This window comes from Mauremys reevesii, linkage group 11, assembly GCF_016161935.1.
Source record: "Mauremys reevesii isolate NIE-2019 linkage group 11, ASM1616193v1, whole genome shotgun sequence".
Lineage (NCBI taxonomy): Eukaryota > Metazoa > Chordata > Testudines > Geoemydidae > Mauremys > Mauremys reevesii.
The window spans coordinates 23,432,672-23,457,848 of NC_052633.1; the positions used below are offsets into that span (position 1 = coordinate 23,432,672).

General features: G+C 45.8%; 1 protein-coding gene and 1 long non-coding RNA gene across 7 annotated transcripts in view; one reads left to right on the plus strand and one right to left on the minus strand.

Moving 5' to 3' along the window:
* The window catches only part of CCDC150 (coiled-coil domain containing 150), a 46,030-nt gene extending 43,484 nt beyond the window's left edge, over window positions 1-2,546 (minus strand). For 4 of the 5 annotated variants that reach the window (XM_039495394.1, XM_039495392.1, XM_039495393.1 and 1 more), the window contains exons 1-4: window positions 2,403-2,546; window positions 2,054-2,223; window positions 1,557-1,777; window positions 1,251-1,429 (exon numbers count right to left, since the gene is read on the minus strand). In XM_039495394.1, the coding sequence (XP_039351328.1) occupies window positions 1,251-1,429; window positions 1,557-1,777; window positions 2,054-2,199 (546 nt within the window). In that variant the 5' untranslated portion in view covers window positions 2,200-2,223; window positions 2,403-2,546. Of the gene's footprint in view, window positions 1-1,250; window positions 1,430-1,556; window positions 1,778-2,053; window positions 2,224-2,402 lie in introns of those variants that run through there. The other variant, XM_039495395.1, reaches the window with a different exon arrangement.
* Window positions 2,547-2,556: 10 nt separating this feature from the next.
* On the plus strand, window positions 2,557-25,049 carry LOC120374941. Of its 2 annotated transcripts, none has more exons than XR_005586355.1 (3): window positions 2,557-2,779; window positions 15,574-15,787; window positions 24,894-25,049. It is a non-coding gene; the product is annotated as an uncharacterized LOC120374941 (long non-coding RNA). The 2 variants fall into 2 exon arrangements; XR_005586356.1 differs by lacking the exon at window positions 24,894-25,049 and adding an exon at window positions 16,226-16,437.
* The last annotated feature ends 128 nt before the right edge of the window (window positions 25,050-25,177 follow it).

Here is a 25,177-nt window from a genome sequence, read left to right on the forward strand (position 1 = left end):
CCAGAGAGATCCATTCACAAAGATGAAATTGTCTTTGTCTTTTTCTCCAACAAAAACAGCACCAGCCACACAATGTCATTTCTAATCACACACACCTAACCTCTGAGCACATCAAAGCAGAGTTTCATTTTCAAAGTTGGCAGCATTTAAAGACCAGTGCATTAGTATTGGAATCAGTATAGACACTCTTCAAAAACTACAACTCTCAGCCCCAGTGTTCCCTTTAATTTTTCCCACCCATGTGCAGAATGAATTTTGTTATGTGTACCAATATGGAGGTGATGTGTGACACATCTTCATATTGATGCACATAACAAAAATTCATGTGGTGGGAGTGGGGCCGAGGAGTTTAGCATGTGCCAGGGGCCTGGGGCAGAGGGTTGAGGTGTGGGGGAGGGGCAGGCTCTGGCTGGGGGTGCAGGCTCTGGGGTGGGCTAGGGATGAGGGGTATGAAGGGGGGGGGACAAAGAGTTGGGATGCGGGCAGGGGGGTGCAGGCTGCCCCAGGGAGAGAGGACTCCCCCCAGCCCCTCTTGCCACAGTAGCTTGGGGCTCTGGAAGAGGTGCCTCTCCCCGGCTGCAACAGCTCTAGCAAGGCAGGGCCAGGCCAAGGGAGGGGCTCCTCTCCCCCGGCTACGTAAGTGCAGGCATGTCCATGCTGGGGCCAGCAGGGAAGGGTGCCTCCAGAGGTGAAAGTGGGCTGGTACAGCGTACCAGTAAGAAGTGGCCGCTGGTATGGGCCCATACACAGCTGACGTTAAAGCACCCCCCACAGCAGTGCTTTAATATTGCTGCCCCTTTTGCCCCCCCGGCTGCTGGAGGGGGAAGGGCCAGCTGCCCCAGATCCTGACAATTTAAAAGGGCCCTGGGCTCCTGGCCGCCATCGCTGCTACTGCAACAGCAGCGAGCGCTGGGTCCTTTAAATTGCCGCCGGAGCCCCACCCAGCGCAGGCCAGGCAGTGCTTGAAGGGCTGGCTGGGGAAAGCTGATCCCCATCCCCGCCCCTTCCACCGGAGGCCCCGCACCTTCCGGGGGCCTAGAGCCGGGCCTCCATACCGGTAAGACTTTAAGTTACTTTCACCCCTGGGCACCTCTCCCTGCCGCTGCAGGTCCCTGCTGGGGTAGAGACATCTCTCCCCGCCGTGGCCCCGAGCCCCTGTATGGGGCTTAATAGGCAGCTTTGTGGTGGCGCAGCTTAGAGGGAACTTAGCTCAATACATCACCATATACACTCACAGCTAGCTCCTGTACCTTGGTTGCTGTGGCAATTTCCAAAGCAGCACTTAATCTTTGAACTTCTTCCTGTGCCTTTTCTACATCTTCTTTTGCCTCACTTAGCTGTTGGCGCAACTTCATTGCCTCGAGCTGTACAACCTTCAGTTCCTGCAAGTGTTCCTCCTGCATTGCGTTCATACGCTGTTCCAGATGGGCTGCCAGACAGCAAGAGAGGATCAAAAATGGTCATTATAAAGAGTGCAGAGAAAATGCATCTGAAGGGCTGAAACAGAATGAGGACATCTGCTACCAACACAAAAACCAGCTTTCGACGTTCTGTACCTGCATGCTTGGGATTCAGCTCCTTTTCCGTCTGCAACCGGAAGAGGTTTAGCTTCAAGGTCTGCACAACACTCTCCAGCCGGCACATTCGATTCACTAGAGAGTTACAGTTCTTCCATAGCATGTCACTTTCACCTACAAACGCTACCCTGGCCCGAACAGGGCTAACAGGCTGGTGGCTCCCAGGTGTCTCTAAGGGCTTTGAATGGAAGAGATCAAGGCTGAAAGAAGAGAACATGTGGCACTATTTATATAATTTTTTTTTAAATCTTGTTTCACGCCGCTGGCATGTTTCTGGCTATGCCTGATGGCTGCAGCATGTGTCTCTGCTAGCAACTGCTACTCCCCCGAGAAGCCGAGCTACGATACCAGCTCACTCAGATACCAGCTCACTCAAACACAAGTGCAACAAGTGGAGAAAAAGTTACTAAAAAAAATATTGGAACAGGAGGACCCGGTCCTTCCCCAGGAACAGGAGGACCCGGTCCCAGCCGTACCTCTGTCCGTTCACGCCGAGCAGCTCCAGGTCTCTCGCCAGCGCGCTGGTCTGTTCTTCAACCACGCTCATCCTCTGCTGGAGCACGGCGAAGGCTTCGGGCGCCGTGGCACTGACGCTCATGGGGGCGATGGGCGGCCTGGCCATAGCTGCCCCGCACCCGGCCGTTACCTGGGGGCGACGCGGCCATGTCACGGGGCGCAGGAACAGCTGGACCCCGCCCAGCTGCGCGCCGGGCTGACCTGCCGCCCCAGCACGGGGCAGGCCCGTCGGTCGCCCCCCGCCGCCCCCAGGCCCAGCGGGCCCCGCAGGCTGCGCTCTATCGCCCCCCGGCCAGCGTCACCCCTTACCGCGCTCGCTGACACTTCGCGGCCCCGTTTCCATGGAGCTCCTTCCCCGCTTCAAACCGGCCCGCGGCTTTAGCGGACCGCATTCTGCGCACGCGCCGCGAGCCCGACTCCCGATGCACTCTGGGATTTGTAGTCCTTCCCGCGCCACCCGGACACGGAGCTAAACAGTGCCGGCCCGCCGGAGAGGCACCTGGGAAATTTTTTTTTGCCGAAAGCGCACGCGCAATGAACCTCTCAGGGGGTCATGCTGGGATATGTAGTTTCGGTCTCTCGCTCTGCCAGCATACAGCAACGTGGGGCAGCCTGGTCTAGTGGTGAGAGCTGAGGGTTGGCAGTGCACTGTGGTATTCAAGGTGACCTGATGCTTTAGTTTCCAGGTATTGTGAATAATCCAATTGTCACAAAATTTGAGGGTTTTTTTGTTTTAAGATCCAGCTCTTAAAGTGATATGAGTACACAAGAATCTCAGCGTTCATTTTTTTTTAGTCTGTTTCTAGCCCTTTTGGGTCTAGAGAAAAAAACCTTGAAAACGTGGTTCCTAAATGTTCAAAACCCAGAAGGGAAATAAAAAGGAAACAAAACATATCATGGATTTTCCCCCCCAATCTATCTCACTGGGTTTTGGGAGGAACAAACCTCACAGTTTTTGAATGCTGGGATCAGGGCCGGCTCCAGACCCCAGTGCGACAAGCACGTGCGTGGGGCGGCACTTGCCGGCAGGGGCGGCAGATTGGGCCGGCGGACCTGCCGCAGTCACGCCTGCGGGAGGTCCACCGGAGCCCCGGGACGACCGGACCTGCCGCAGGTATGACTGCAGAGGGGGCGCTCCTCCCGCGGCTCCAGTGGACCTCTCGCAGGCATGACTGCGGACAGTTCGCTGGTGGCACGGGTCGGCTGGACCTCCCGCAGGCATGACTGCGGCAGCTCAACCGCAGCCGCCGGACCAGCGAACCGCCCGCAGCTGCGGGAGGTCCAGCCGAGCTGCGCGACTAGCGGACCCTCACCAGTCAAGCCCGCGGGAGGTCCGCTGCTCCCGGGGCTCCGGGGCGCCTCCCGCGCATGACTGCTTGGGGCGGCAGAATATGTAGAGCCGCCCCTGGCTGGGATTGGCAAAATTGGTACCATCTTTTTTGTCCCATCTCATAATCTGTCTCAGTTTCCCTCCTCATTCTGAGGAATGTCACTCATTTAGTCCCAAGGTTACCTGTCTTTCACAACAAAAAGCGGGGAGACATCTTATATGCTTATGAATGTGAATATGATGTAATTGGAATATGGCTTATGCAAAAGGTCTCTTATAAGGTATCATTACAAAGGTTATAACCTACTGAATATATTCATCCTATTTGTATGAATGTTTCATTCTTGTATCTGAAATGAGAAATATGAAGTATAACTCTGAGGTCCTATTGTAGTTATGCAAAGTGTGGGCCATTAATGGTGGTTTAGAATCTTGATGGCTCCCACTGACTACAGGGGTGGCCAGCCTGTGGCTCCAGAGCCACGTGCGGGTCTTCAGAAGTTTAATATGCGGCTCCTTGTACAGTAACTCCTCACTTAAAGTCATCCTGGTTAACATCGTTTTGTTGCTGATCAATTAGGGAACATGCTGATTTAAAGTTGTGTAATGCTCCCTTCTAATGTTGTTTGGCAGCCGCCTGCTTTGTCTACTGCTTGCAGGAAGAGCAGCCCATTGCAGCTAGCTGGTGGGTGCTTGGAACCAGGGTGGACAGGCAGCTCCCTATCAGCTCCCCTAAGTTCCCTGTCCAGCAGCTGCCTGCAGTTCAGCTGTGTCCCTCCCTGCACTGCCATGTGCTGCTCCTGCCCTCTGCCTTGGAGCTGGTCCCTGAGACTCCTGCTTGCTGTGCCGGGGGGAGGGAGGGAGGGAAAGAAGGGGGGGGGGGCTAATGTCAGGGTGTCATCTCCCCGCTCCTGCACCCTGCTTACCCCATCTTCCATAGAGCAGGGCTCAGGATGGAGGGAGCTTGCAGCAGCTGTGGTCTCAACAAGCTGATCTAATTAACAAGGCAGTGTACTTAAGGGAAATGCGCATATCTCCATTCCAGTATGAGAGAGTTAACCTTTGAGGGCTCAGCCAATTGCTAGTTCATCATTTAGCAGTAAGGGAAATATCCCACCCTCTGACTCCTCCACCTCAACCAAGCTTCACAGTCATCATCACTGTGCACCAGTATTAAATTGTTTGTTTAAAACTCATACTGTGTGCGTGTAAATTTCCCTGGAACCTAACCCCCTCATTTACATTAATTCTTATGGGGAAATTGGATTCGGTTAACATCGTTTCACTTAAAGTTGCATTTTTCAGGAACATAACTACAACGTTAAGTGAGGAGTTACTGTATAGGCACTGACCTGGGGCTAGAGCTACTGGCACCAACTTTCCAGTGTGCCGGGGGGTGCTCACTGCTCAATCCCTGGCTCTGCCACAGGCCCTACCCCTACTCCACCCCTTCCAGCTCCCTCCCCTGAGCCTGCTGTGCCCTCACTCCTTCCCCCTAACCCCCAGAGCCTCCAGGACGCTACAAAACAGCTAATCAGGAGGGAGGGGGAGGCACTGATCGGTGGATCCGTTGGTGGGTGGGAGGTGCTGGGAGTGGGACCAGGGGGAGCTGATGAGGGGCTGCTAACGTATTACTGTGGCTCTTTGGCAGTGTACATTGGTAAATTCTGGCTCATTTTCAGGCTCAGGTTGGCCATCTCTGGACTAGGACAATTGGTTGTAAATGATTTATTTATCTGCAAGCCTTCCTGTGTATGTGTGGGCCAGCCCATGGGTAATGAAGAATGAGATTTTACCCTGACATGTGACCATGTCACATGATACTGGAATCCATCTTAAATCTATTACTTTTCAATTTAGAAGGAGGGGTGGGGACCTAGAGAGACAAAAGATTCCTGCCTTGTGCCAAAGCTATAAAAGGGGGTGAAACAGGACAAAGGGCTGTCAGTCATGAGAGAGCCCCTGTTTTTCACCTAAGATATCTGCTAGAACTAACAAGAACTGTACTAGGGGAAAGGATTGAGCACAGACTAGGAAGGAATCTAGTCTATGAAAGAAGCTTACTGTCTGAGGGTGAGATATTATTTGTAACCAATTTCTTAATGTATTAGGCTTAGACTTGTGTGTTTTTGCTAACCCCTGCACAAAATATGGTCTGTGAACACAGCCTATCTGTGTAGCAGCCGGTTGAAGTATTTGCAGATTTGTATTGATATCTCATACAGTTTCTATTAAGCTATCCAGAAGACTACACTACAAGAAATAGTTTGGTGTTTTGTATATATTTTTAATATAAGCATTTAGGTCAGTTTATATGTAGATTTATGTATCTCCTTCAGGTCCCAGGCAAATTATTATCATGGGCCATGATAGTACAAGTTTGGGCACCATGAGACACCTGGTCTTCTGCATCTTTTTATAAATAAGGATGTTGAAGCCCTAATGAGATGGCTATGCATCTTATAATATCTTGCATAACTGAAAATGGTGGTTATACACTAATATTGAAAAGAATAAAAAAAATTAAGTCAAATACTACAGAAATCATAAGTACAGAAATACGAGTTGTAGACAGAGTACTTACAAATCACATTCGTTGTTTTGAATTTGGAATCTAAACCTGTGGACGGTTCCTGTTAAATTTGTAATGGTAATTATTGGCGAGACTAATACTGCAAATGACTTCCTGCTTTCTGGCATAATACAAAAGAAGGTTTAAGTAGGAATCAGGATAACTATTCGTAATTGTTGTTCTAGTGTTTGTGTTAATGATTTCAGTTTAAGATTTCATAAATGATATGATATTTGTAACAAATTGGCTAATAAGTTCAATTGTAATTTACAGCTGATACTGTAAAAGATTTTGGGGCTTAATATAGGCTTGGTCCATATTTGTAGTCAGGAAAACAAAATGTACAGAATCAAATGTGGAATCCTCATAACTGGAGGTTAAACAATCACCTCTGAAGGATGGTCTAAGTATATCTAATCCTGCCCCAGTCCAAGGTTGGTTGCGGGGGGGAGGAGGAGGAGGAGGAACTGGATGACCTCAGTCTGTTCCAGCCATGAATATTTCTATGATTCTATGAAAGTATGAGTAATACATTAAACTATACAGTTTTTCTTGTATACTAGATTGTTTTTGGCTTTATTTTAATACACATTTTCTCTAGACATCTGTGCTATCCCAAAAAGGGATCATGATGACAGTTTGGTTGATTTGTGTTACCATGAATGGCAGCTATCAATAGACTTACATCTGCAGCTCTCTGTGGTTTCTGACAAGTTCTTTCAAATATTTCCCCATTCAGTGGTCCAGGGATTGCTTCATATCTAAAAACAGCACAAGATCTTCTTTTAATACCATATTTCATTCTACACAATAGAAACTGGATAACAAGCACTGATTTTATAATTTATCTTTATCACTACCTTCCACTATGATTGTGCTCTTCGCCTTCGGGAGTAATATGAAAAGAAACCAGATAGATGAATCTTAACATGAAAATTTACTAGACGGCTTTTGCTAATTTTAAGGCTTCTGGGCTAGATTCACAAAGGGATTTAGGCATTTTGACACAGAGTCACAACACCTAACTTTAGGTGCCTAAAAAAAAATGTTAGGAACAACACTGCAGTTCACAAAGCCTGTAAGAGTTGCCTAGGATCCTTACACAATGAATGGGGAGACAGAGGTGCCTGAGAATGCGATCAGCAAAAGTCAGCACCCCAGGTGAGAAGCCACCTAAGCTAACCAAAGGGTGATGCTGAAAAGGGGTATGTCCTAATCCCTCTTCCGCTCATGGAGATAGGTGCCTCCTTGTGGCCTAGAGTTAAGTACCTGTCTCTCCTAATGATTCATGTCTGGGAACCCCTCTCCAGGAGGCAGGTGGCTCATTCTTGTGAGAGTGAGCTAGGCAGGCACGGAACTATCCACAAAACAGCCAGAGGAGGAGTAGGTAGTAGCAGTGCCACCCCAGGGCCGCCCAGAGGGGGGGGCAAGAGGGGCAATTTGCCCCAGGCCCCGCGTCCCGCAGGGGCCCCCACGAGTGTTTTCTGGGGCCCCTGCGGTTCCGGTTGAGCTCCCGCAGGCATGTCTGCGGCAGGTCCACCGGAGCCCGGGATGAGTGGACCTCCCGCAGGCATGACTGCGGAGGGGGCGCTCGTCCCGCGGCTCGGCTGGACCTCCCGCAGGCATGACTGCGGCAGGTCCACCGGAGCCCGGGATGAGTGGACCTCCCGCAGGCATGACTGCGGAGGGGGCGCTCGTCCCGCGGCTCGGCTGGACCTCCCGCAGGCATGACTGCGGCAGGTCAAGCGGAGCCGCGGGACCACGGCACCCGCCGCAGTCACTCGTCCCGGGCTCCGGTCGACCTGCCGCAGGAGCTCAACCGGAGCCAAATGCCGCCCCCCAGGTCTTCGGCGCGCTGGAGTCTAGAGCCGCCCCTGAGCGGGGGCCCCCCGCCGCCGAAGACCCCGGGCCCCCGGAATTCTCTGGGCGGCCCTGTGCCACCCACTTTGTAAATTTTGGTTCTCTGGTTAGAGCACTCATCTGGGATATGGGTGACAAAGGATCTAGTCTCTACTGACTCTTTGGTTATTTATTCAAAATGGATCAGCTTCAAGAGGAGAGACTGAGGGAGCCCCGCATCAGAATATCCCATAGCTCAGTAATTAGGACGCTCTCTTGAGAGATAGGTAATAATAATTGGAGATATACCAATCTCCTAGAACTGGAAGGGACCTTGAAAGGTCATCGAGTCCATGAAAGACCCATGTTTAAATCCTCTCTCTTCCTCTGGCAGAGGGAGGAATTGAACCCTGGTCTCCCACAGCCCCGGTGACCACTTTAACCACTGAAAACCTGAGCTAAAAGCTGTAAGGTGGGCACCCCACCTCCCTTCCTGATTTTGAATGGAACCCAATCTGGTAAAGCCTTGAAGTATACTTAGGGGTTTCTTTAACTCTCTCTACTCCTGGGGGAATTTTTGTGTGTGTGTATTGTTACACACATACTTGCTGACAGGTATTTTGAAATAAATTACCAAAATAATTGAAACTGGCATGATTATATAGTGTTATTTTGACAAATACAATTTGTAGAATTTTAAAATATCGTGTGCAGAATTTTTAATTGTTTGTGCAAAATTCTCCTTATACAGAAGAACAGCATATATCTGAGGTGTACATATAAAAAGAGCAACTGATATGTAGGTTAAATTGAAATTAGATCCTTTCATAAGTTGCTGTATGGGGACAATATTTGACAAAAGATATCTCAGCCTGAAGGCACAGTATTAATTTTGTAATAAACAGATCAAACAGATTTCCAATTTAGTTTGCATTAAAAGAAATGATTGAGCAGAACTTGTTATTCACATTCTTGATTTTCCTTTCAAAAACTGCTGTGCAAGAGTAACGTCACATCAAAACGGCAGGAGTAAAAAGCATAAGTCAACCTGTCTGAGGTGTTATCTATGTTAAGCTTCTCAGAAGAAGAATCTGATCAAAGCACTTAACTGTGAGGACTAAGATGAAGCAGTCTGATGTACTTTGAACCCCAGATATCCTTGCACAATAGAGTTTCACTTCAGACTTTAAAAAAGCCTGAAACTGTGATTATTTAAAATTGCTCTTCTGCACAGACAGCGATGCAGGAGACAAGGCCCTGTGATGATAAAGGATTGTTTTCTTTAACTTTTGTGTTCTCAATGTCAGTCTCCACTTGTGTGCAAAGCCTATACAGTATCTACCTGTGCATCTGATAATCATCAGAGTTGCATGCAGATGGCAATGCACAAAAAATTGTAAGCAGAGGCATATTGTAAACCAGGCTCTAAAAGTAATGCTAGATTGAGATCTGACTTTTCTAGGGAGACATTTTCATGCCTCTTCCCCTTCTTCCTCCCTCTGCCAAACACCTTGCCTCTTCACTTTGAACATTCTGTTTTTCTTGCGTTCTCAGGCAAAGGTGCATATGATTCACTCTACATTCACAACAGATCACAAAGTCTAAGAGTGCTATTGTAAAAGCTGGAGACAAAAATGCTGGTTATCTAGCTAATTTCCCTGGTAGGGCAACTTTGTTCTCAACAGTTTTCTTTTCTTTTTGTGGTTTGTCCAGTCCAGTTCTAAATGCCTCAAACAATGGGGCTTCTACTATTTCCTTTGGGAGACTATTTCAAAGTCCAATAGATCTCATTGTCCAGAAGTGTTGCTTACACTTCCTTTTACTGTAATCACATTGCTCTTAGTTATACCATCCCTTACTATTCTAAACCATTCCTCTCTCTTCTTGTTTACATTTTTAATTTAATTGTAGGTAGTTATATCCTGCCCTTCTCATTATTTAGCAAAGCTTTAGAATCATAGAACATGAGGGTTAGAAGGGACCTCAGGAGGTCATCTAGTCCAACCCCCTGCTCAAAGCAGGACAAATCCCTAGACAATTTTTTTAAACACCCCAGTTCCCTAAATGGCTCCCTCAAGGATGGAGCTCACAACCCTAGGTTTAGGAGGCTAATGCTCAAACCACTGAGCTATCCCTCCCCCCTTACATATATACACCTCTTAATCTTTCTTGCATATATAAAATCTTGTATTCTCTTAATATTTTTGTTGCTCTTTTCTAAATTCCCTCCAATTGGTCTACTCATTTCTGTTATTTAAATGCCTAGAGCCAAACTCTGTATTCAAGGTGGAATCTTGACTGCTAGCACCCTACAACTATTGTCTGTAGGGTTTTCTTCCTCTCAGCTCACCCAATTATTTGCCTGTTTAACCCCCTTTTGATAAAACAATCTTTGTTGTAAAGTCACTTCAGGGAACAAATGCCAGCACATAGTTCTAATGGCAAGTGGTATTTCTGCTCACTTGGGAGGTAGGAAAGAATGATGCCTTTTTTTTTTTTAATATGGTAGGTAGAACATAAAATCTGCCAAACTGGATCAGTTTGTCCATCTAGTCTCACATGCTGCAATGGCTAATAACTGATACTTTAGGAGAGAGTGTTGCATATTGTCAGTTATGAAATATTATAAAATCACTTTCCTAGCTTGTCTCTTTGACCACATCACCCGTGTCTTTCCATCCTCCTACAGGCTTCCCCCTTCTCTATTGCATCAAACATAAGCTGCTTGTCTTCACTTTCAAGGCCCTGCACAGCCTAGATCAATGGTTTTCAAACTGCAGGTCGTGACCCAGTACTGGGTCGCAAAATGTAAGGCACTGGGTCACGGCAGCTCTGGTCAGCACTGCCGACTGGGCCGTTAAAAGTCCCATCGGTGGTGCTGCCCGGCTAAGGCAGGCTAGTCCCTACCTGTTCTGACACCATGCAACTCCAGAAGCGGCCAGCAGTAGGTCCAACTCCTAGGCGGGGGACCATTGGGCCCCACGTCAAGCACTCCCGACACTGGTTCTAAGGGCTTGATTAGGCCAGGTGAGCCCAATCAGACAATTAAACTGTGTGGAGGGAGCTAATTTGGAGATGCTCACCTGTGAAGGAAGAAGAGGCCTGTATATAGCCCAGAAGCTCCAAGCAGAAGGGGACTGTAGGGAAGTCTGCTACAATCACTTTCTGGTGGAGGTGTGGTGTGGTGGTTACGGAGGTAAGTAGCCTACAGCTACTTCTTGAGAGAAGGAAGCTGGGAGGCTGGCAAACACAGAGGGTATGGAAAGAAGCCAGCTATGTAGGAAAGGCTCAGGGAAAGTGGCAGTGAGGTCTAGAAGGGCAGTAGACTTTCTCTGCTGATTAGAGGTCTGAGCTGGAGTAGGTGGGCCAGGGTTCCCCTATTGGCCATGGAGGAAATGGCCCCAGCAGGGCAGTGAACTGGAAGACTGCTTGTGTCACTGCAAGAGTGGCTGAGTTAGGGCAGTAGGCATGAGGGCTGCCTGCCACTGTGGGTGAAAAGAGACTTTGAAAGAATACCCCAGAAGGGTAAACCATATGGTGACCTGGCTGGAGGGACAAGTCATGAAGAGACAGTAGCAGCAACTCCTGGAATGAGAGAGGGGCTGTAGACAGAGAGCAATGGAGAGATGGGGTGCAACCACAGGAAGGGGTGTCAGCCTTGCAGAGCTAATCCTCACAGTAGCCAGGAGGAGGTGCTATCTAGGGGTGCATAGAGTGCCTTGTGACACTAAGATTAGTACGAATCCAGATCTGAATTTCCCGGATGTGTTTATCTTTACAATAGACCAGGGGTGGGCAAACTTTTGGGCCCAAGGGCCACATTGGGAATAGAAATTGTATAGTGGTCCATGAACAGTCCCAAAATTGGGGTTGGAGAGTGGGGGTGGGCTATGGGATGAGAGGTTTGGGGTGCAGGAGGGTGCTCTGGGCTGGGTTTGAGGGGTTTGGAGAGCAGGAAGGGGATCAGGGCTGGGGCAGGGGGTTTGGGTGTGGGGAGAGGCTCAGGGGGTGCAGGTTCTGAGCAGCGGCTCCTGGAACCTCAAGCGGCTCCCGGAAGCAGTGGTATGTCCCTTTTCCAGCTCCTACATGGAGGCACAGCTAGGTGGCTCTGCACGCTGCCCCATCTGCAGGCACCACCTCTGCAGCCCCCACTGGAGTGCATAGGAGCTGGAGCGGGGCCATGCTGTGGCTTCTGGGAGCCATGTGGAGTAGCCCCCAACCCAGCACCCCAGCCTGAGTCAGGACCAGCTTAAAATGGCTTGGGGCATAGTTTGCCCACCCCTGAAATAGACCCATATTAAAACTCCAGATCTGAACAATAGCTGACATTGAGGTGTTTGAAATCTGGATCTGAATGTTGAAGCATGGGCTTACCTTTTACTTTTTAGGCACATAAGAAATCTCCAGTTTAAATTTACCATAATGTGGCTTTGCCTCTTCCCCCCCTTGTTTTTTGTTTTAATATGAAACTTAAATGTTTGAAACTGAACATTCTGTATAGGTCATGTATGATGTTTTTCTATTCAAGGATAATAGTACTCCTTGTGTTAGTTATTTGGGGGAAATGTGTGTCAGCCTCTTCCCTGCTGCTTTGCAGACACACCCAATGAGGCTCTTCCCAGACCTCACATCTTAAAAAAATTATCCTGTCATGCAAATTAATAGTTAATCCAAGTAAACACAGGATGGGGGGGGGGGGGAGTTATACAGGAGAGCATAGACCATGGAGTTACACAATGGAAGACAGACTTGCTTAGCTGAAGTATGCTCTTCAGGACATCCAAACTAATCCACTAGAATGTCTTGTCCAATCTAATCTCTTTTTTTTTAAATCTATTCCTATAAGCACATATTGACAATGTTTTCAACAGTGTTTTAAGATTGCTGTGGTCAATATATTTGATTTAGCAAAATGCTGAGATCAAGGAATTTCCCAGTGAATAGCCAACAATTTCTGTCCAAAATATGGTAGCTTTATAAGAAAACATGGTAATTAATTAGCACTCTGTTTTATAGCAAACTAATGCATTCAGTCACTCCAGGAAGAAATGCAATAAAAAAAAAACTACTTAAGTGGTGTATTGATTTCAAATAACCCTTTGTCTAGATCTTGGTAGCCAATTAGGCTACAGGGCACCTGACCAAGGGGCAATCAATATCAAACAGCTGTCTGTCTTCTGTCTGACCAGTCTCCAAAGTATGGGACCTTTCCTCCTTCCATTGAAGTAAATTGAGACTCTCCCCTTGATTTCAGTGACAGTAGGTTTCAGCCCTATTAATTATTTCTATTCATGATACTCAATTTCTTCTGCTGGTAGTTGAGAATCTCAGTGCAAGTATTTCACTTTTTTTAACCTATGCATATAATACTGAGACTTAGAAAGGCAAGCTATTAATTTCTATTATTAATGGAATTCCAGTGTACCTCCACAGATTTAATTAGGGTTACTCCTGCTTTACATTGGTATAGGTGATATCAGAATTGGCCTCTATCATTATTTCTGAGACAATAACATAACTTGGTACCTTTGGTATAATATAATCCTTAGTTTAATCAGGCTCCATTGTCCTACCATACTTCAGCATCATTTAAACTATGTCTCATTTTACTGTCCCAGTAAAAGGGAATAGCTTTTGAGATTCAACCACTCAACCAGATCTCTTTGGAAGTTTATTGTTAAATGGCACATCTGAACTATTGTGGCTAATAAGGTCAGCTCTAAGCTCCTTTACTACTAAATTGACCTAAATTGGCAGCTGCTTTAATTAGCATAGTTCCATTGCCTTCATTGATATACATGGCTGACTTAACCCAGCTGACTGTCCTACCCCCTATCTTCTTTAGGGGTTGGCCATTCAGTGCCCAACCGTGACAGTACAAACTCATCACCTTTTTGTTTTTCAAAGGCAAATGCCCCCTTCATGGAGTGGGAGGTGTGACAAGCACCCCATATTTCTCACAGTGATATTATTATGATATGGCTATAGCATAATTATGTATTTGTATGTGTCATTGGGAAAGCTATGATTTGCTGAATAGTATCTATTTATATGCATATATCTTTCATTATGTGAAGTTATGAATATTGACTATCTGTATTTCAAATGTAGTTACACTTGGGTAACACCCACTAGGCAAGATGCTTTCAGTCAGCTGGGTGGGAAGTGCCTATTTGGTTCAATGAGCCATTAGAAAGAACAGTAGGCCTTAGGAAAAGCTTCTCCTACCTGATGAGCCTTCCTGAGAACCAGGGGCGGCTCTAGAAAATAGGCTGCCCCAGGCAGCGCGGTGTGCTGCGCCGCCCTTCCTCGGTCCCGCGGCGGGTCCCCTCTTCCCGCGGCTCCGGTTGAGCTCCCGCGGCAGGTCCACCGGGACGAGCGGACCTGCTGCAGGCATGACTGCGGGAGCTCCACCGGAGCCGCGGGAACAGCGGACCTCCCGCGGGCACGGCTGCGGACGGTTCGTGGGTCCGGCGGCTCTGAGCCGCGGGACGAGCGCCCCCTCCGCAGTCATGCCTGCGGCAGGTCCACCGGCCCAGCCTGCCGCCCCCTAGATTTGGCCGCCCTAGGCAGCAGCTTGGTTTGCTGGTGCCTAGAGCCGCCCCTGCTGAGAACGCTCCAAACAGCCTATAAGTAATGGCTGCTATAACTCTACAAGGACGTGTGATCAGATCACATGTCTCTGGACGCCATCTTGAGATGTCAGTATTTTTTCCACAGAGTGGTCTGGGAACCAAGCGTTGGAACTAAGGGTTCCTGCCATATGCAAAAACTACATTACTCCTGGGGGTATTCTGCACTACTATGTGCATGTATAATTAATGAGCCATGCACTTTTTTTTTTGGCACAGAGAAAAGCTGATGCTGGAATGTTGCTGCGGTTTCACCTTTTGCCCTCAGAGGGCACTGTGGTGACAACACAGCAGCAGCTCCTGGCCAGCAAGGGAAGAGAGCCTACCTTCTTCATAGTGATTGTCAGGAGACAGACAGCATGGGGCTGCTGTGGAGTCAGATGGGCTCATAAGGGCTAGTGGGGAGGACAGACTGGGCCAGAGGCTGAATGGGGGTGGAGGCACAGGGGGAGGGAGGGCCACATTATGATGGGGTACAGGAACACATAGGGACAGGAAGTGGCTGGGTGGGGGCATAGACACACAGGGAGGGGGTACTGGGCCACCGGGAGGGGTGCAGGCCACATGGCGATGGGGAGAGTGGGTGTCGGGGTGTGGGTTGCTGGACCCATGGGGACAGGGGCAGATGTGCCTGACTGAATGGGAGAGGCTAGGGGTCAGCCAGGGTCTGCATGGGGAAAGCTCCCGAACAATCCTTCCCTGCTCTTCCCCCAAAAAACCTGTTCCATACTTTTCACACCCAAAACAACCCTCCAAGTTCACACCCAGGCTCCTTCCCAGCAATTTACTTCTCTCTCCCTCAGCTCCTCTGTTACTCCTGACTCCCCCAAGCCTTTGCACCGCTTCTGAGGGGTGCGGGACATACAGTTCTGTATTGTAGTTTAAACGATTGCTTACTCAGTTCTGTATTAATATCCATAGTAAGGAATTTATTTGTCAAAAAAATTTCCTGAATCTTTTTTGTTGTCTGTATTGTTAGACATACTTGGTCATTTATTTTGAAATAAATGTCATAAACAAAAATTGAAACTGGTGTGATTATTTTTTTGACAAATAAAATATGCTGATTTTAAAATTGTGCACAGATTTTTTTAATTTTTGTTGCAGAATTCCCCCAGCAGCACCCATCTGTGGTTCTTCACTCCCCATACAAGAAGACTCCTGAAAACACCTGAGGAACAAAGACTGAACTGAGGGAAGTGCTGGACCCAGGCTAAAGAGATTTCTAGCTTGTGTATGAAATACCTGGAAGATTCTAAGCTGTAAAGCAAGTACAGCTTGCCTCTTAAGAATCTGCAGCCTGCTTGTATCCTCTCTTAGGGTGAGAATCTGTTATACTAGATAATTCATATCCAATCTATTAAGCTTAGTTTGCATTTTTTTGTTTACTTGCTAGGTAATCTGTTTTGCTATCACTTAAAATCTAAAATCAATCTTTAGTAAAACTTTTTATCTAAACCAGTTAGCTTTGACTAGAGTGCTTGGTACTGCTTTGGGGTCCCAGGCTAGGAAGCTGGTGGTTAGAGAGCCTGCAAGTAACTGCAGCTGGGTGTGTCCCTACCTGAATGCTGGTAAAAGTGCAGGTGGAGGGCTTTGCAACTTGTCACAGCAGTATAGTGTGAGGGAGGCCAGGCTGGTGGGTCAGGGGCTCAATGGTACCCCAGTTCCAGGTGGCACCTCCAAGGAACCAGTCACAGGAGGAATTCATTAATTGTCCAAGACAAATCAAAGTGCTGCCCTACCTTCCCCCCCCATGCAGCCTAGACACCAGACTTGTCTCCCTGACACTCTTGTGTCTCAAGATGAAGGAAGATCTTTGTGTGAAGAGTTTCAATGATAATGAGGTGATCACAGCAGTTGAAGAGTTTCTGGATGTGCTGGACAGAGATGCCTACAAGCCAGGCATAGTCAGCCAGTTGTGCTGGACCAAGTGCATTGATGTCAAGGGGGATTATACTGAAAAATAAACAATTGAAGATGAACTGTTTTGGTCTTTTTCTGTCAGGCTAGACACTTTCTGAATGCCCCTTGTACAAGCAAACCTTTCAGTTTACAAGGACAGTGAGTTCAGCTAGACCTCATAATAACCTGACATTTCTCAGGGCATAACTAACTAATCAGCACTACCACACCTGGTTATACCCTTCATTTGGATGTGAGTGGCACTCAAAAAGGTATGAAATAATTGTATAACTTTTTTTTTGAGAACATGATAAAAAATCAAACTGGCCGTCATTCTTGATCTTTACATAGTTCTACCTTCTCCCTCCACCCCCACTGGAGAGGCAAGTTGATCCTTGCATGAAAAGTATTTTAATACTAGTGTACTTACTTTTTGGTTGTCAATTTATTCCACACTGGGATTCCCATTCCCTTTAGTAGTATGGAAGGGCTCACCTGGTTGAGAATCCCTAATCTCATAAAATATGAAATACTATCAAGTGATATCACAAACTTTCACTGTTACTTGAGCATTAATGCATCTAATTTCTACCTTCATATTTAAAAGGTAAAAGCTGTAAATCCTATTTGAGGGTTTTTAAATGGAGGGGGGGAAATCCTGTATAAATAAGCTTCTCTCATGTAAACTTCACTTAATCAAATTAAAGCTCAGCATCTCTATCAGGCTGCTTTTATTTAGATGCCTAAATATGATTTTGGGTGCCTTGCATGTGAAAGTGCTGGCCTCAATTTTTAAAGTTATCTGAATCACTTCCACAAAATAAACTACATGATACCATAGCTGCCTTGAAAAACTGAACTAATGCTGCCAAAATTTTAACCTGTGGTTCCAGGGAGCCTGGGCATTTCGCTCCAAATACTTAGGTCACTAAAGCCCCAGTTACGCTACCATTTAATTTACTGTCAAATTAGCTTCACTAAGAGTAGGACCAAAGCCAGCAACAGGCAAAACCTTATCCATACTATCTAAACATTCTGGATTTACAAAAAAAATCTTGGAAACTTCCCAAGAAAGTCTCTAATCTTATGAGACTTCCACTAATACTTGGCTCCTGTCATGCCACAATTGTCCAAATAAGTTTTTCTTTCTTGATGTTCTTGCTTTTCAATATTGATGCAGGAAGCGAAGGGGTGGATGAGTACAGGCACAAAATAATGTAGTGTAAGATTAAAATGTTAAGTGATGGATTTGGTTGGCTCTTAGTTAAACTAAACTTGTTTGTCAGTCTCTACTCAAGTCTCCATTTTGTTCTATATCAATTTGATTGTTGGAGGTAAAGAAATTATATCACATCTGTGCTGTTTTTAGTTTGGTCGTGTAAAGTTTTTCATACACAGATTATTTCAGAATGATCTCACTTTAGAATAAGTGAACAATAAAACTAGTCTCCCTGAGAGAGCATGCAGGGTGTGTCCCTTTTCTAATCTGCACCAAACTGAACATACCATAATTGCTAATCTGTCTCAGACACAGCCCCAGAGATTTAAACATGTGACTTTAAAAAAAAAAGTGTATTGAAGTTTCTGTATTTTAAAGAGAGAGTTTCCCACTTAGATGGGATAAAAGTGTATTGTCAGGATTACCTAAACAATTCTAAACTCAAAACATACAATGGTAATAAAAATCTTGATTGTACCTGTGGCATACACAAAACCCAAAGGTGGTACAGTTTAACAGGCCTGGCATTACTATGTTATGTTTCAACTGAAATGTGCATTTGTTGGTTTGAGTTATGGCCTTTCTTTGTGACCAACCAGAGACTTGAGTGGCTGGGCCAAATCCTTGGAATTTGGCAGATCTGCACAAAACATAAACCAGGATGTCTGCAAATGAGGTATAGAACTTGCCTATTGTAATTCTAAATTCCTGGACTACTGTGTACAGATCTTCTCTCTGTGTGAGTTAAAACAGCTCTTATATTGGAGCAGATTGATATGCTAATAACACCAATGGGCCAAAGCCACATGATTAGGGGGCCCTGCCCCTCCTGCTATGCCAGCAGCAGGGAAGAAGAGTGGCATAGGAGCTTCTGTATCATCAGTGTCCACCTTGCACTGGGATGATCTTCCCATGGCTGGAGGATTTCACCACAGTTTAGTGCAAATCATACCCCTGGGGGACTTCTTCACCACTCTGGATGCACAGAATTCATGTGTCCTGTACAAACTTTTTTTTTTTCCTGCAATGTCCAAAAAGTGTTGCAGTTCTGCCTTTCTCCCACCAGAGGCCACTGTAGTGCCAGAACAGCCAGCAGCATGAAGGAAGCTGGCAGTTCTAGCACCACAGCAGGCTCTGGTGGGAACTGCAGCACTTCTGAGCAGAATGAATTTTCTGTGGCTGGGGAAAAAAATCTGTGCTTGTGCAGTAGGGTTTCATAGGGACAGTCCTGATATTTGGAGCCTTTTCTTACGTAGGCACCTATTACCCCTCCCTCACCCCCATCTCGATTTTTCACACTTGCTGTCTGGTCACCCTATTGTGCAGAGTTGTAGAATTTCCCCAGGAGTAGAAGTTTATCACAGCAGCCTGCCTGCGGAGCCAGGTTAGGACAGAATGGGGCACATGGGTCTGCTGGGGTGGGGGGGAAGGATTCAGAATGGTTAGTGGGGACAGACTGGGCGTGCGCTCAGAAGCTAGTGGGGTAACAGCATTGAGTCGGGCTGAATGGGAGTGGATGTTCAATGCCACATGGAGAGGGGGGCTGCTGGGATACTTGGGTCTCTGCAGCCTCCTCCTCCATCACCATGAGGAGAGAGGTACAGGAACAAGGGCAGATATGCCTGACTGTATGGGAGAGCGTGGGGTCTGAATGGGGGAGGCTCCGTAACAATCCTATCTTCCCCCTGCCCTCCTAAAATCTATTCCATACTTCTCCCACCCAACAACCTTCTTGGTTCACTCCAGGATCCTTTCCTCTCCCTCAGCTTCTGTTATCCCAACCCCCCCTCCCCCCAAGTCTTTGCACTGCTTCTGACAGGTGCAGGTAATGCAGTTCTGTATTGTCATTTAAATACTTTTATTGGACCAGAGCAGGGGCGGCTCTAGACATTTCGCTGCCCCAAGCACGGCGTCATGCTGCGGGGGACGCTCTGCTGCTCGCCGGTCCCACGGCTCCAGTGGACCTCCCGCAGGCATGCCTGCGGAGGGTCCGCTGGTCGTGCAGCTTCGGTGGAGCCACGGGACCAGCGGACTCTCCGCAGGCATGCCGCCGAAGGCACCCTGCCTGCCGCCCTCCCGGCGACCAGCAGAGCGCCCCCCGCGGCATGCCGCCCCAAGCACGCGCTTGGCATGCTGGGGCCTGGAGCCGCCCCTGGACCAGAGTGTAATCTCTAAGGTTAGAGTGTTTTGTATATATCATTCATCAAAATTCTTGTGTGGAAATTTGTTTCAATCCCTTAGGATGCGAGCCTGTGTTCTAATGCCTTTGGGTGGACTGCAGTGCCTTGCTACCTTGAGATGCTGTTAGTAGCACTCTGGGCACTGATGTTGCATGAAGGAGGCTGCTCTCTAATTGCTCATAGCTGGAACACTTTCTGTTGGGATTATGAGCACCTAGGTGGTAAACATTGGGCTAATGATGTAACTGGGCAGAAGTGGAAGGAGCAGGATGCAAGGGAGCTCAGAAGGAAGCTCAGAAAGTGAGCCTAGGCTGAGGACTGAAGGCTGCAGGGAAGTCTTTATTGCTGTAAACCTGAATTATTCTTCCTTGACTAATTACTACAATATAAACACACCCTTAGTGAAAGGGTAAAAACCTGGTATTTGTTTGTGACAGTGAGACTACACAAAGTGGCTGGGCAGTGCCATTGACAGAGGTGCCCTGTGTCAGATGCAGAGGTTAGATGGCTGAGCAATCAAGATATTGACTTGTCACTCATACAAAAGAAGATGCATTAGCCCAGATAATGACATATTGAAATACTATAAAAATCTACTATACTGTGGGGCTAGATTTTTAGAAGTCAATGGGAGTTTTGCCATTGACTCTAATGAAGCCAGCATGTCACCTTATTTTGTATGTTATCAAAATTTTAGGATCACCACATTTCTCACATTATCAGTTGTCTACTGAAAGATTTCAGCTGTATGATTGTCTTAAATGGCCTGATCTTGGCTTGCCCTATTGAATGTGATTTATATTCTTTTCATAATCAGATGAATCCCATTTTAAGACATTCAACACAGGCAAAGAGGATAAGAGGCCCAGATTGCCAGAAAAGCTGGCATAGGATGCTATAATTCACTTTGATTTAGAAATCTCTTACAGTGAGTAACAACTAGGCAAAAAACATTTAATTCTCTTAACAGAGATTCTAATTTTCCAGACCATTTCATTGCCTACTGGCAATTGTCTAGTTCAAGCCTAAGCATCCCAGCTTTGAGCATAGAAACCAGCTATTACGAGGCCTTTTGCATCCTATTTTTCTCATAGTCAATTAAAGAAACCCCCATGTATTCAAACTTAAACAGAATATTAAGATTCCAAAAAGTCAGTCCTTTTGACTGTCATACCGCACATCAAGAAAGCAATAAGTAGTCAGGTGACCACATAGGGTCATGTCTTACCACTGTGTGTTTTTGTTTGATCTTTTAAGTGTAAAAAAAAAAAATTGCTGAACTGGGACTTCAGTGGCTGGTACACCCCACAAGGTACAAAGTATAGGGGACAAGATGGTGTCACCAAGATCCACGCATGGATAAACCTCTCCATGCATCCATCTTGCCTGTGCCATATGTAAGTGGCATCCTCTAGCTTTTCCAGTCCTTCCAACTCCCTCTTTAAAAATAAAAAGGCATGTCTGTCATTTGAGCATCATACAGTCTTCCTGGGCATTACTTCAGTCATTTTCCCTTTTGTTAATACAGTAAATCTCACTCATAGGTGTTGCTCCCAAACTTCACAAATGCAAAATAAATTTCCCTTTAAAGTGAACCATAAAAGGAATGACATTTTCATTATTTAAGAAAAGCGCCCATTGATGTAAGACTGCAGGATGTGACTTCAAAATAGTATATACAGTTACAAAATAGCAGAGCATACCTATATCCAATCAATAGGTCCTCCATCTTTACTAATATTAACATAGATTATGGTTTTCTATTCTCCCACAATGGTGTTATTGCTTACAGTGATAATAGTTGGTCTTATGGTATGGCTGTGTGGTTGAAGCACAATTGATCAGAGTAATACTGATGTATTTTTTCTAATGCATATGAGTGGAAAATATCACTAGTTACTGGTACTTCTGAGCAGGGAACATGATCTGTTTAGTCAGATATAAAGAATTAAAACAAAGAAAAGCTGACAGCATTGATGGAACTATATTTTAATGTTATGAAGTACTGTGCCACAAATTAGAAAGCACTGCATTGTTTATATACAGAGTTAAGTGTTTTAGTTAGCTTTTTTTTTTTTTTACAGAAGAGCAGCAACACATCAAAACAATGACAAAAATTAAGTGATCAATATTAACAATCTTTAAATAGATTCATTAACTGCAGGAGGTTCAAAAGAAAGATGCATTTGGCTACTAGTATTAGGGTTATAGTATAAATTCAAGGGTATGTCTTCACTACCCACTGGATCAGCAGGTAGCTATCAATCCAGCAGGGATCAATTTATCACGTCTAGTCTAGACATGATAAATCAACCCCTGAGTGATCTCCCATTGACTCTTGTACTCCAGTGCTGCAAGAGGCCCAAGCAGAGTCAATGGGGAACAGCAGCAGTAAGTTGATCTAAGTATGTCGACTTCAGCTATGTTGTTCATGTAGCTGAAGTTGCATAACTTAGATCGGTTTCCCCCCACTGTAAACCAGGGCCAAGTCTACAACTCCAGATATTTAGATTTGTGGACATGCGGAGTCACCCCTGCAGCGCCTCCCACTGGTGACTTCTGGGAATTAGCTCTTTTTCCAGCCAGGAGCACCCTTTGCAGGCTGGTGATCTACCTGTCCTCTGACCCTGTGTCCCTCCCTGGACCCCGGTGCCCCTTTAACTGGGGTGCTGCCCCCTGGCAGTACCCCACCAATCTGGGTCTTCCCTCCCTGGGGAACCCCCAACCCACTATCCCCACTTTGCCTCAGTTTTGGCTACTGCCCAGTCTCCATCTAGACCCTGTTCACTGGGGCAGACAGCAGTATCAGCCACTCATCATAGCAAAGGGGTTTGGACCTCCTGCCTTTGCCTACCCCTAGGCTGCCCCCTGCAACTGCCAGTACCTGTTGGCCTTATGCTAGGCCACAGGCTGGAGCTCCTCTACCTTTCCCCAGCCCTGCTCCACTCAGGTACCCTGTCTCTAGCACCCTGCAGCCAGGCCCTTCTCCCTCTACAGGCTCACTGTCTCTTATAGGGGCCAGCTGAGCCTACTTTCCTCCAATCAGCCCAGGCTTTTAGAGCTGCACCCCTCTCCAGGGCCACCTTTTAAACCCCTCAGGGCAGAAGTGGGTAACCACCCTGCTACAAGATGTATCTGACATCTGTTACTGCCACAATTGTACTGAAAAAATAATAGGTCAGATTCCCTAGTGCGATGTTGTTAACTTTGCTCCTGGGAGAATTCTATGCCAAAAAAAATTAAATTCTGCACACTATTTTAAAATTCTGCCTATTTTGTCAAAACAACACTATATTATCATGCCAGCTTCAATTATTTTGATAATTTATTTGAAAATACCTGTTGGCAAGTATGTTAGTAACAATACAGACCCCCTCAAAAAAGGGTAATTTTTTTGTTTTATAAATAGATTCCTTACTAGGCATATTAATACAGAAGTTGGTCCAATAAAAGCTATTACCTCATCCACCTTGTATCTCACATTAGGAAAGGTCATGCAAAACTGCAGTGATTTGCGATGCACACATTATTTACTAACCTGTCAACGCTTGAATGCCTTAAATGTAACTTTAAGTATAGTTTTGCTATTGAATTTACAGGAGGAGGAGTTTGTACACAATTTTTGTAATATCTGCCTTCCACGAGCCAGCGTTCATATATTTTAAAATAGTAGAGATTTATCTGAGTCTTTAGACTTTTCTTTAGAAGAACCTTGGTGGGAAGGATAAAGACTAGGTCCTCCCTGAAGAGTGTCATAATATTAGAGGTAATTGGAGTCCTGAAACTACTTAAGATTTTTCTTTTGGTAGAAAAGCTGTAGTCCAAGAACTTCCAACAATAAAAACACAGTGATGAGATGAAAATTATTAAAGACAAAAAACCCCCACAAATGCAATGGGTGGACTAATACCACAGAGTATAATAATTTTTTTCAGCTACCAAAAACAACTGTTGAAGATTAATCCTTTTGTGCTGGATATTTTTGTTTGTGAAATCTATTGCCACATAGAAACAGCTGGTGCCAAGGAGTTAAGCTTCACGGATTAAAGTCTCCTAAGCTGCATTTCCAATTTTTTCAATGCATTGAATAGATGCAATCAAGTAAATTCAAATAGGATTCCACCAGCTGTTTAAAAAAAAAAAAAAGCAGTGTCAGGTTAGGTTTGACCATATAGTCTCAGATAGATAGTTTTAAAATAGGCCCTTTCAGTGATATCTAAAAAGCTCAGTGATTGGCCAACTTCATTAGTGGCAAATTTATAGCAAGGTTTACAGAGTACATGACTTTTTGCCCACATTTTTCTACTGCCTCAGAGAATCTGAAAGGAAAAAAAGACACACACAGGTACCAGTGTTGAACGGTACCTGTGCCACTGTACTGTAAATGACACAATTATATTTAAAAAATCCCTAGACTTAACAGAATTAGTCATTTTAATTAGTCCTTTATTTTTCCACATAGTGACACAATTCTTCAGCTTCCAAATCTTGAAGTCCTTATGCAGTTTGCTTTTTCTCAAATTTTTACTCAAAAACTCCTGTAATGCTTAAGCCCTTCTTCAGTTCTCCTTCAAATCTCATTGGGCCAAACCCTGATGGCCTTAGGGCTAGAAGCCATCCTATTCCGGTCAATGCAGCTACTCTTTTCAGTCAGGTGGGCTGGATTTGACCCATTGGTTTTAAGAGTTTTGTCTACATGAGGATTTTGGAATATGTCAGATTATGAACTAAACAAGTCTATGAAAACAAACAGTGATAGGCTTTTGTTCTGTGTTTCTCTTGAAATTTTGCACCTATTTGCCAGGTGTATTTGGACATAGTGTGATATGAATGAGCCTCTGTTAGGATTCCTTCCAAGACCTCGTTCCCCTCGGCTTTCCAAGAACTCAGTTTGACTTCAGATTTTGTCGTTCAGGTAGCTTTACTTGGCATATACCAAAGCTATGCTGAGATGACCAGATTCAAGCGTAGGGCGTGGGTATAGGGCATACTATATATCCACAGTTACATTACATCAGACATTTTGGGATTGGCTTGGTTACTTTGTAGGAACCAGTCCCTCTACAACATGCTCTATTCATGTGCTGTTCATGCATAATCTGACCTCTGTTTTATCTTACATTTAGGCTTGTTTACTAATACGAGGATGATCCTGCTGATTTTAGCTAGCCATCCTGACTCCAGCATACCGCTTGTTACGACAATGTAACCTTCCGTTCACCTTACCAATCATGCCTGCTAAGAAATGAGGCAAGTTACTTATATCAAGCTAGGCCTACAGCCTCCCCAAAGATGTAAGGGCGAATAGTCTAGTTAGTAAAAAAAAAATAATAATAAATAAAAATAAAAAGTTCTACCTCAAAGTCTAAGACCTTAATGCGTGCCCAGGAAACTGCATATTTAACTCTAG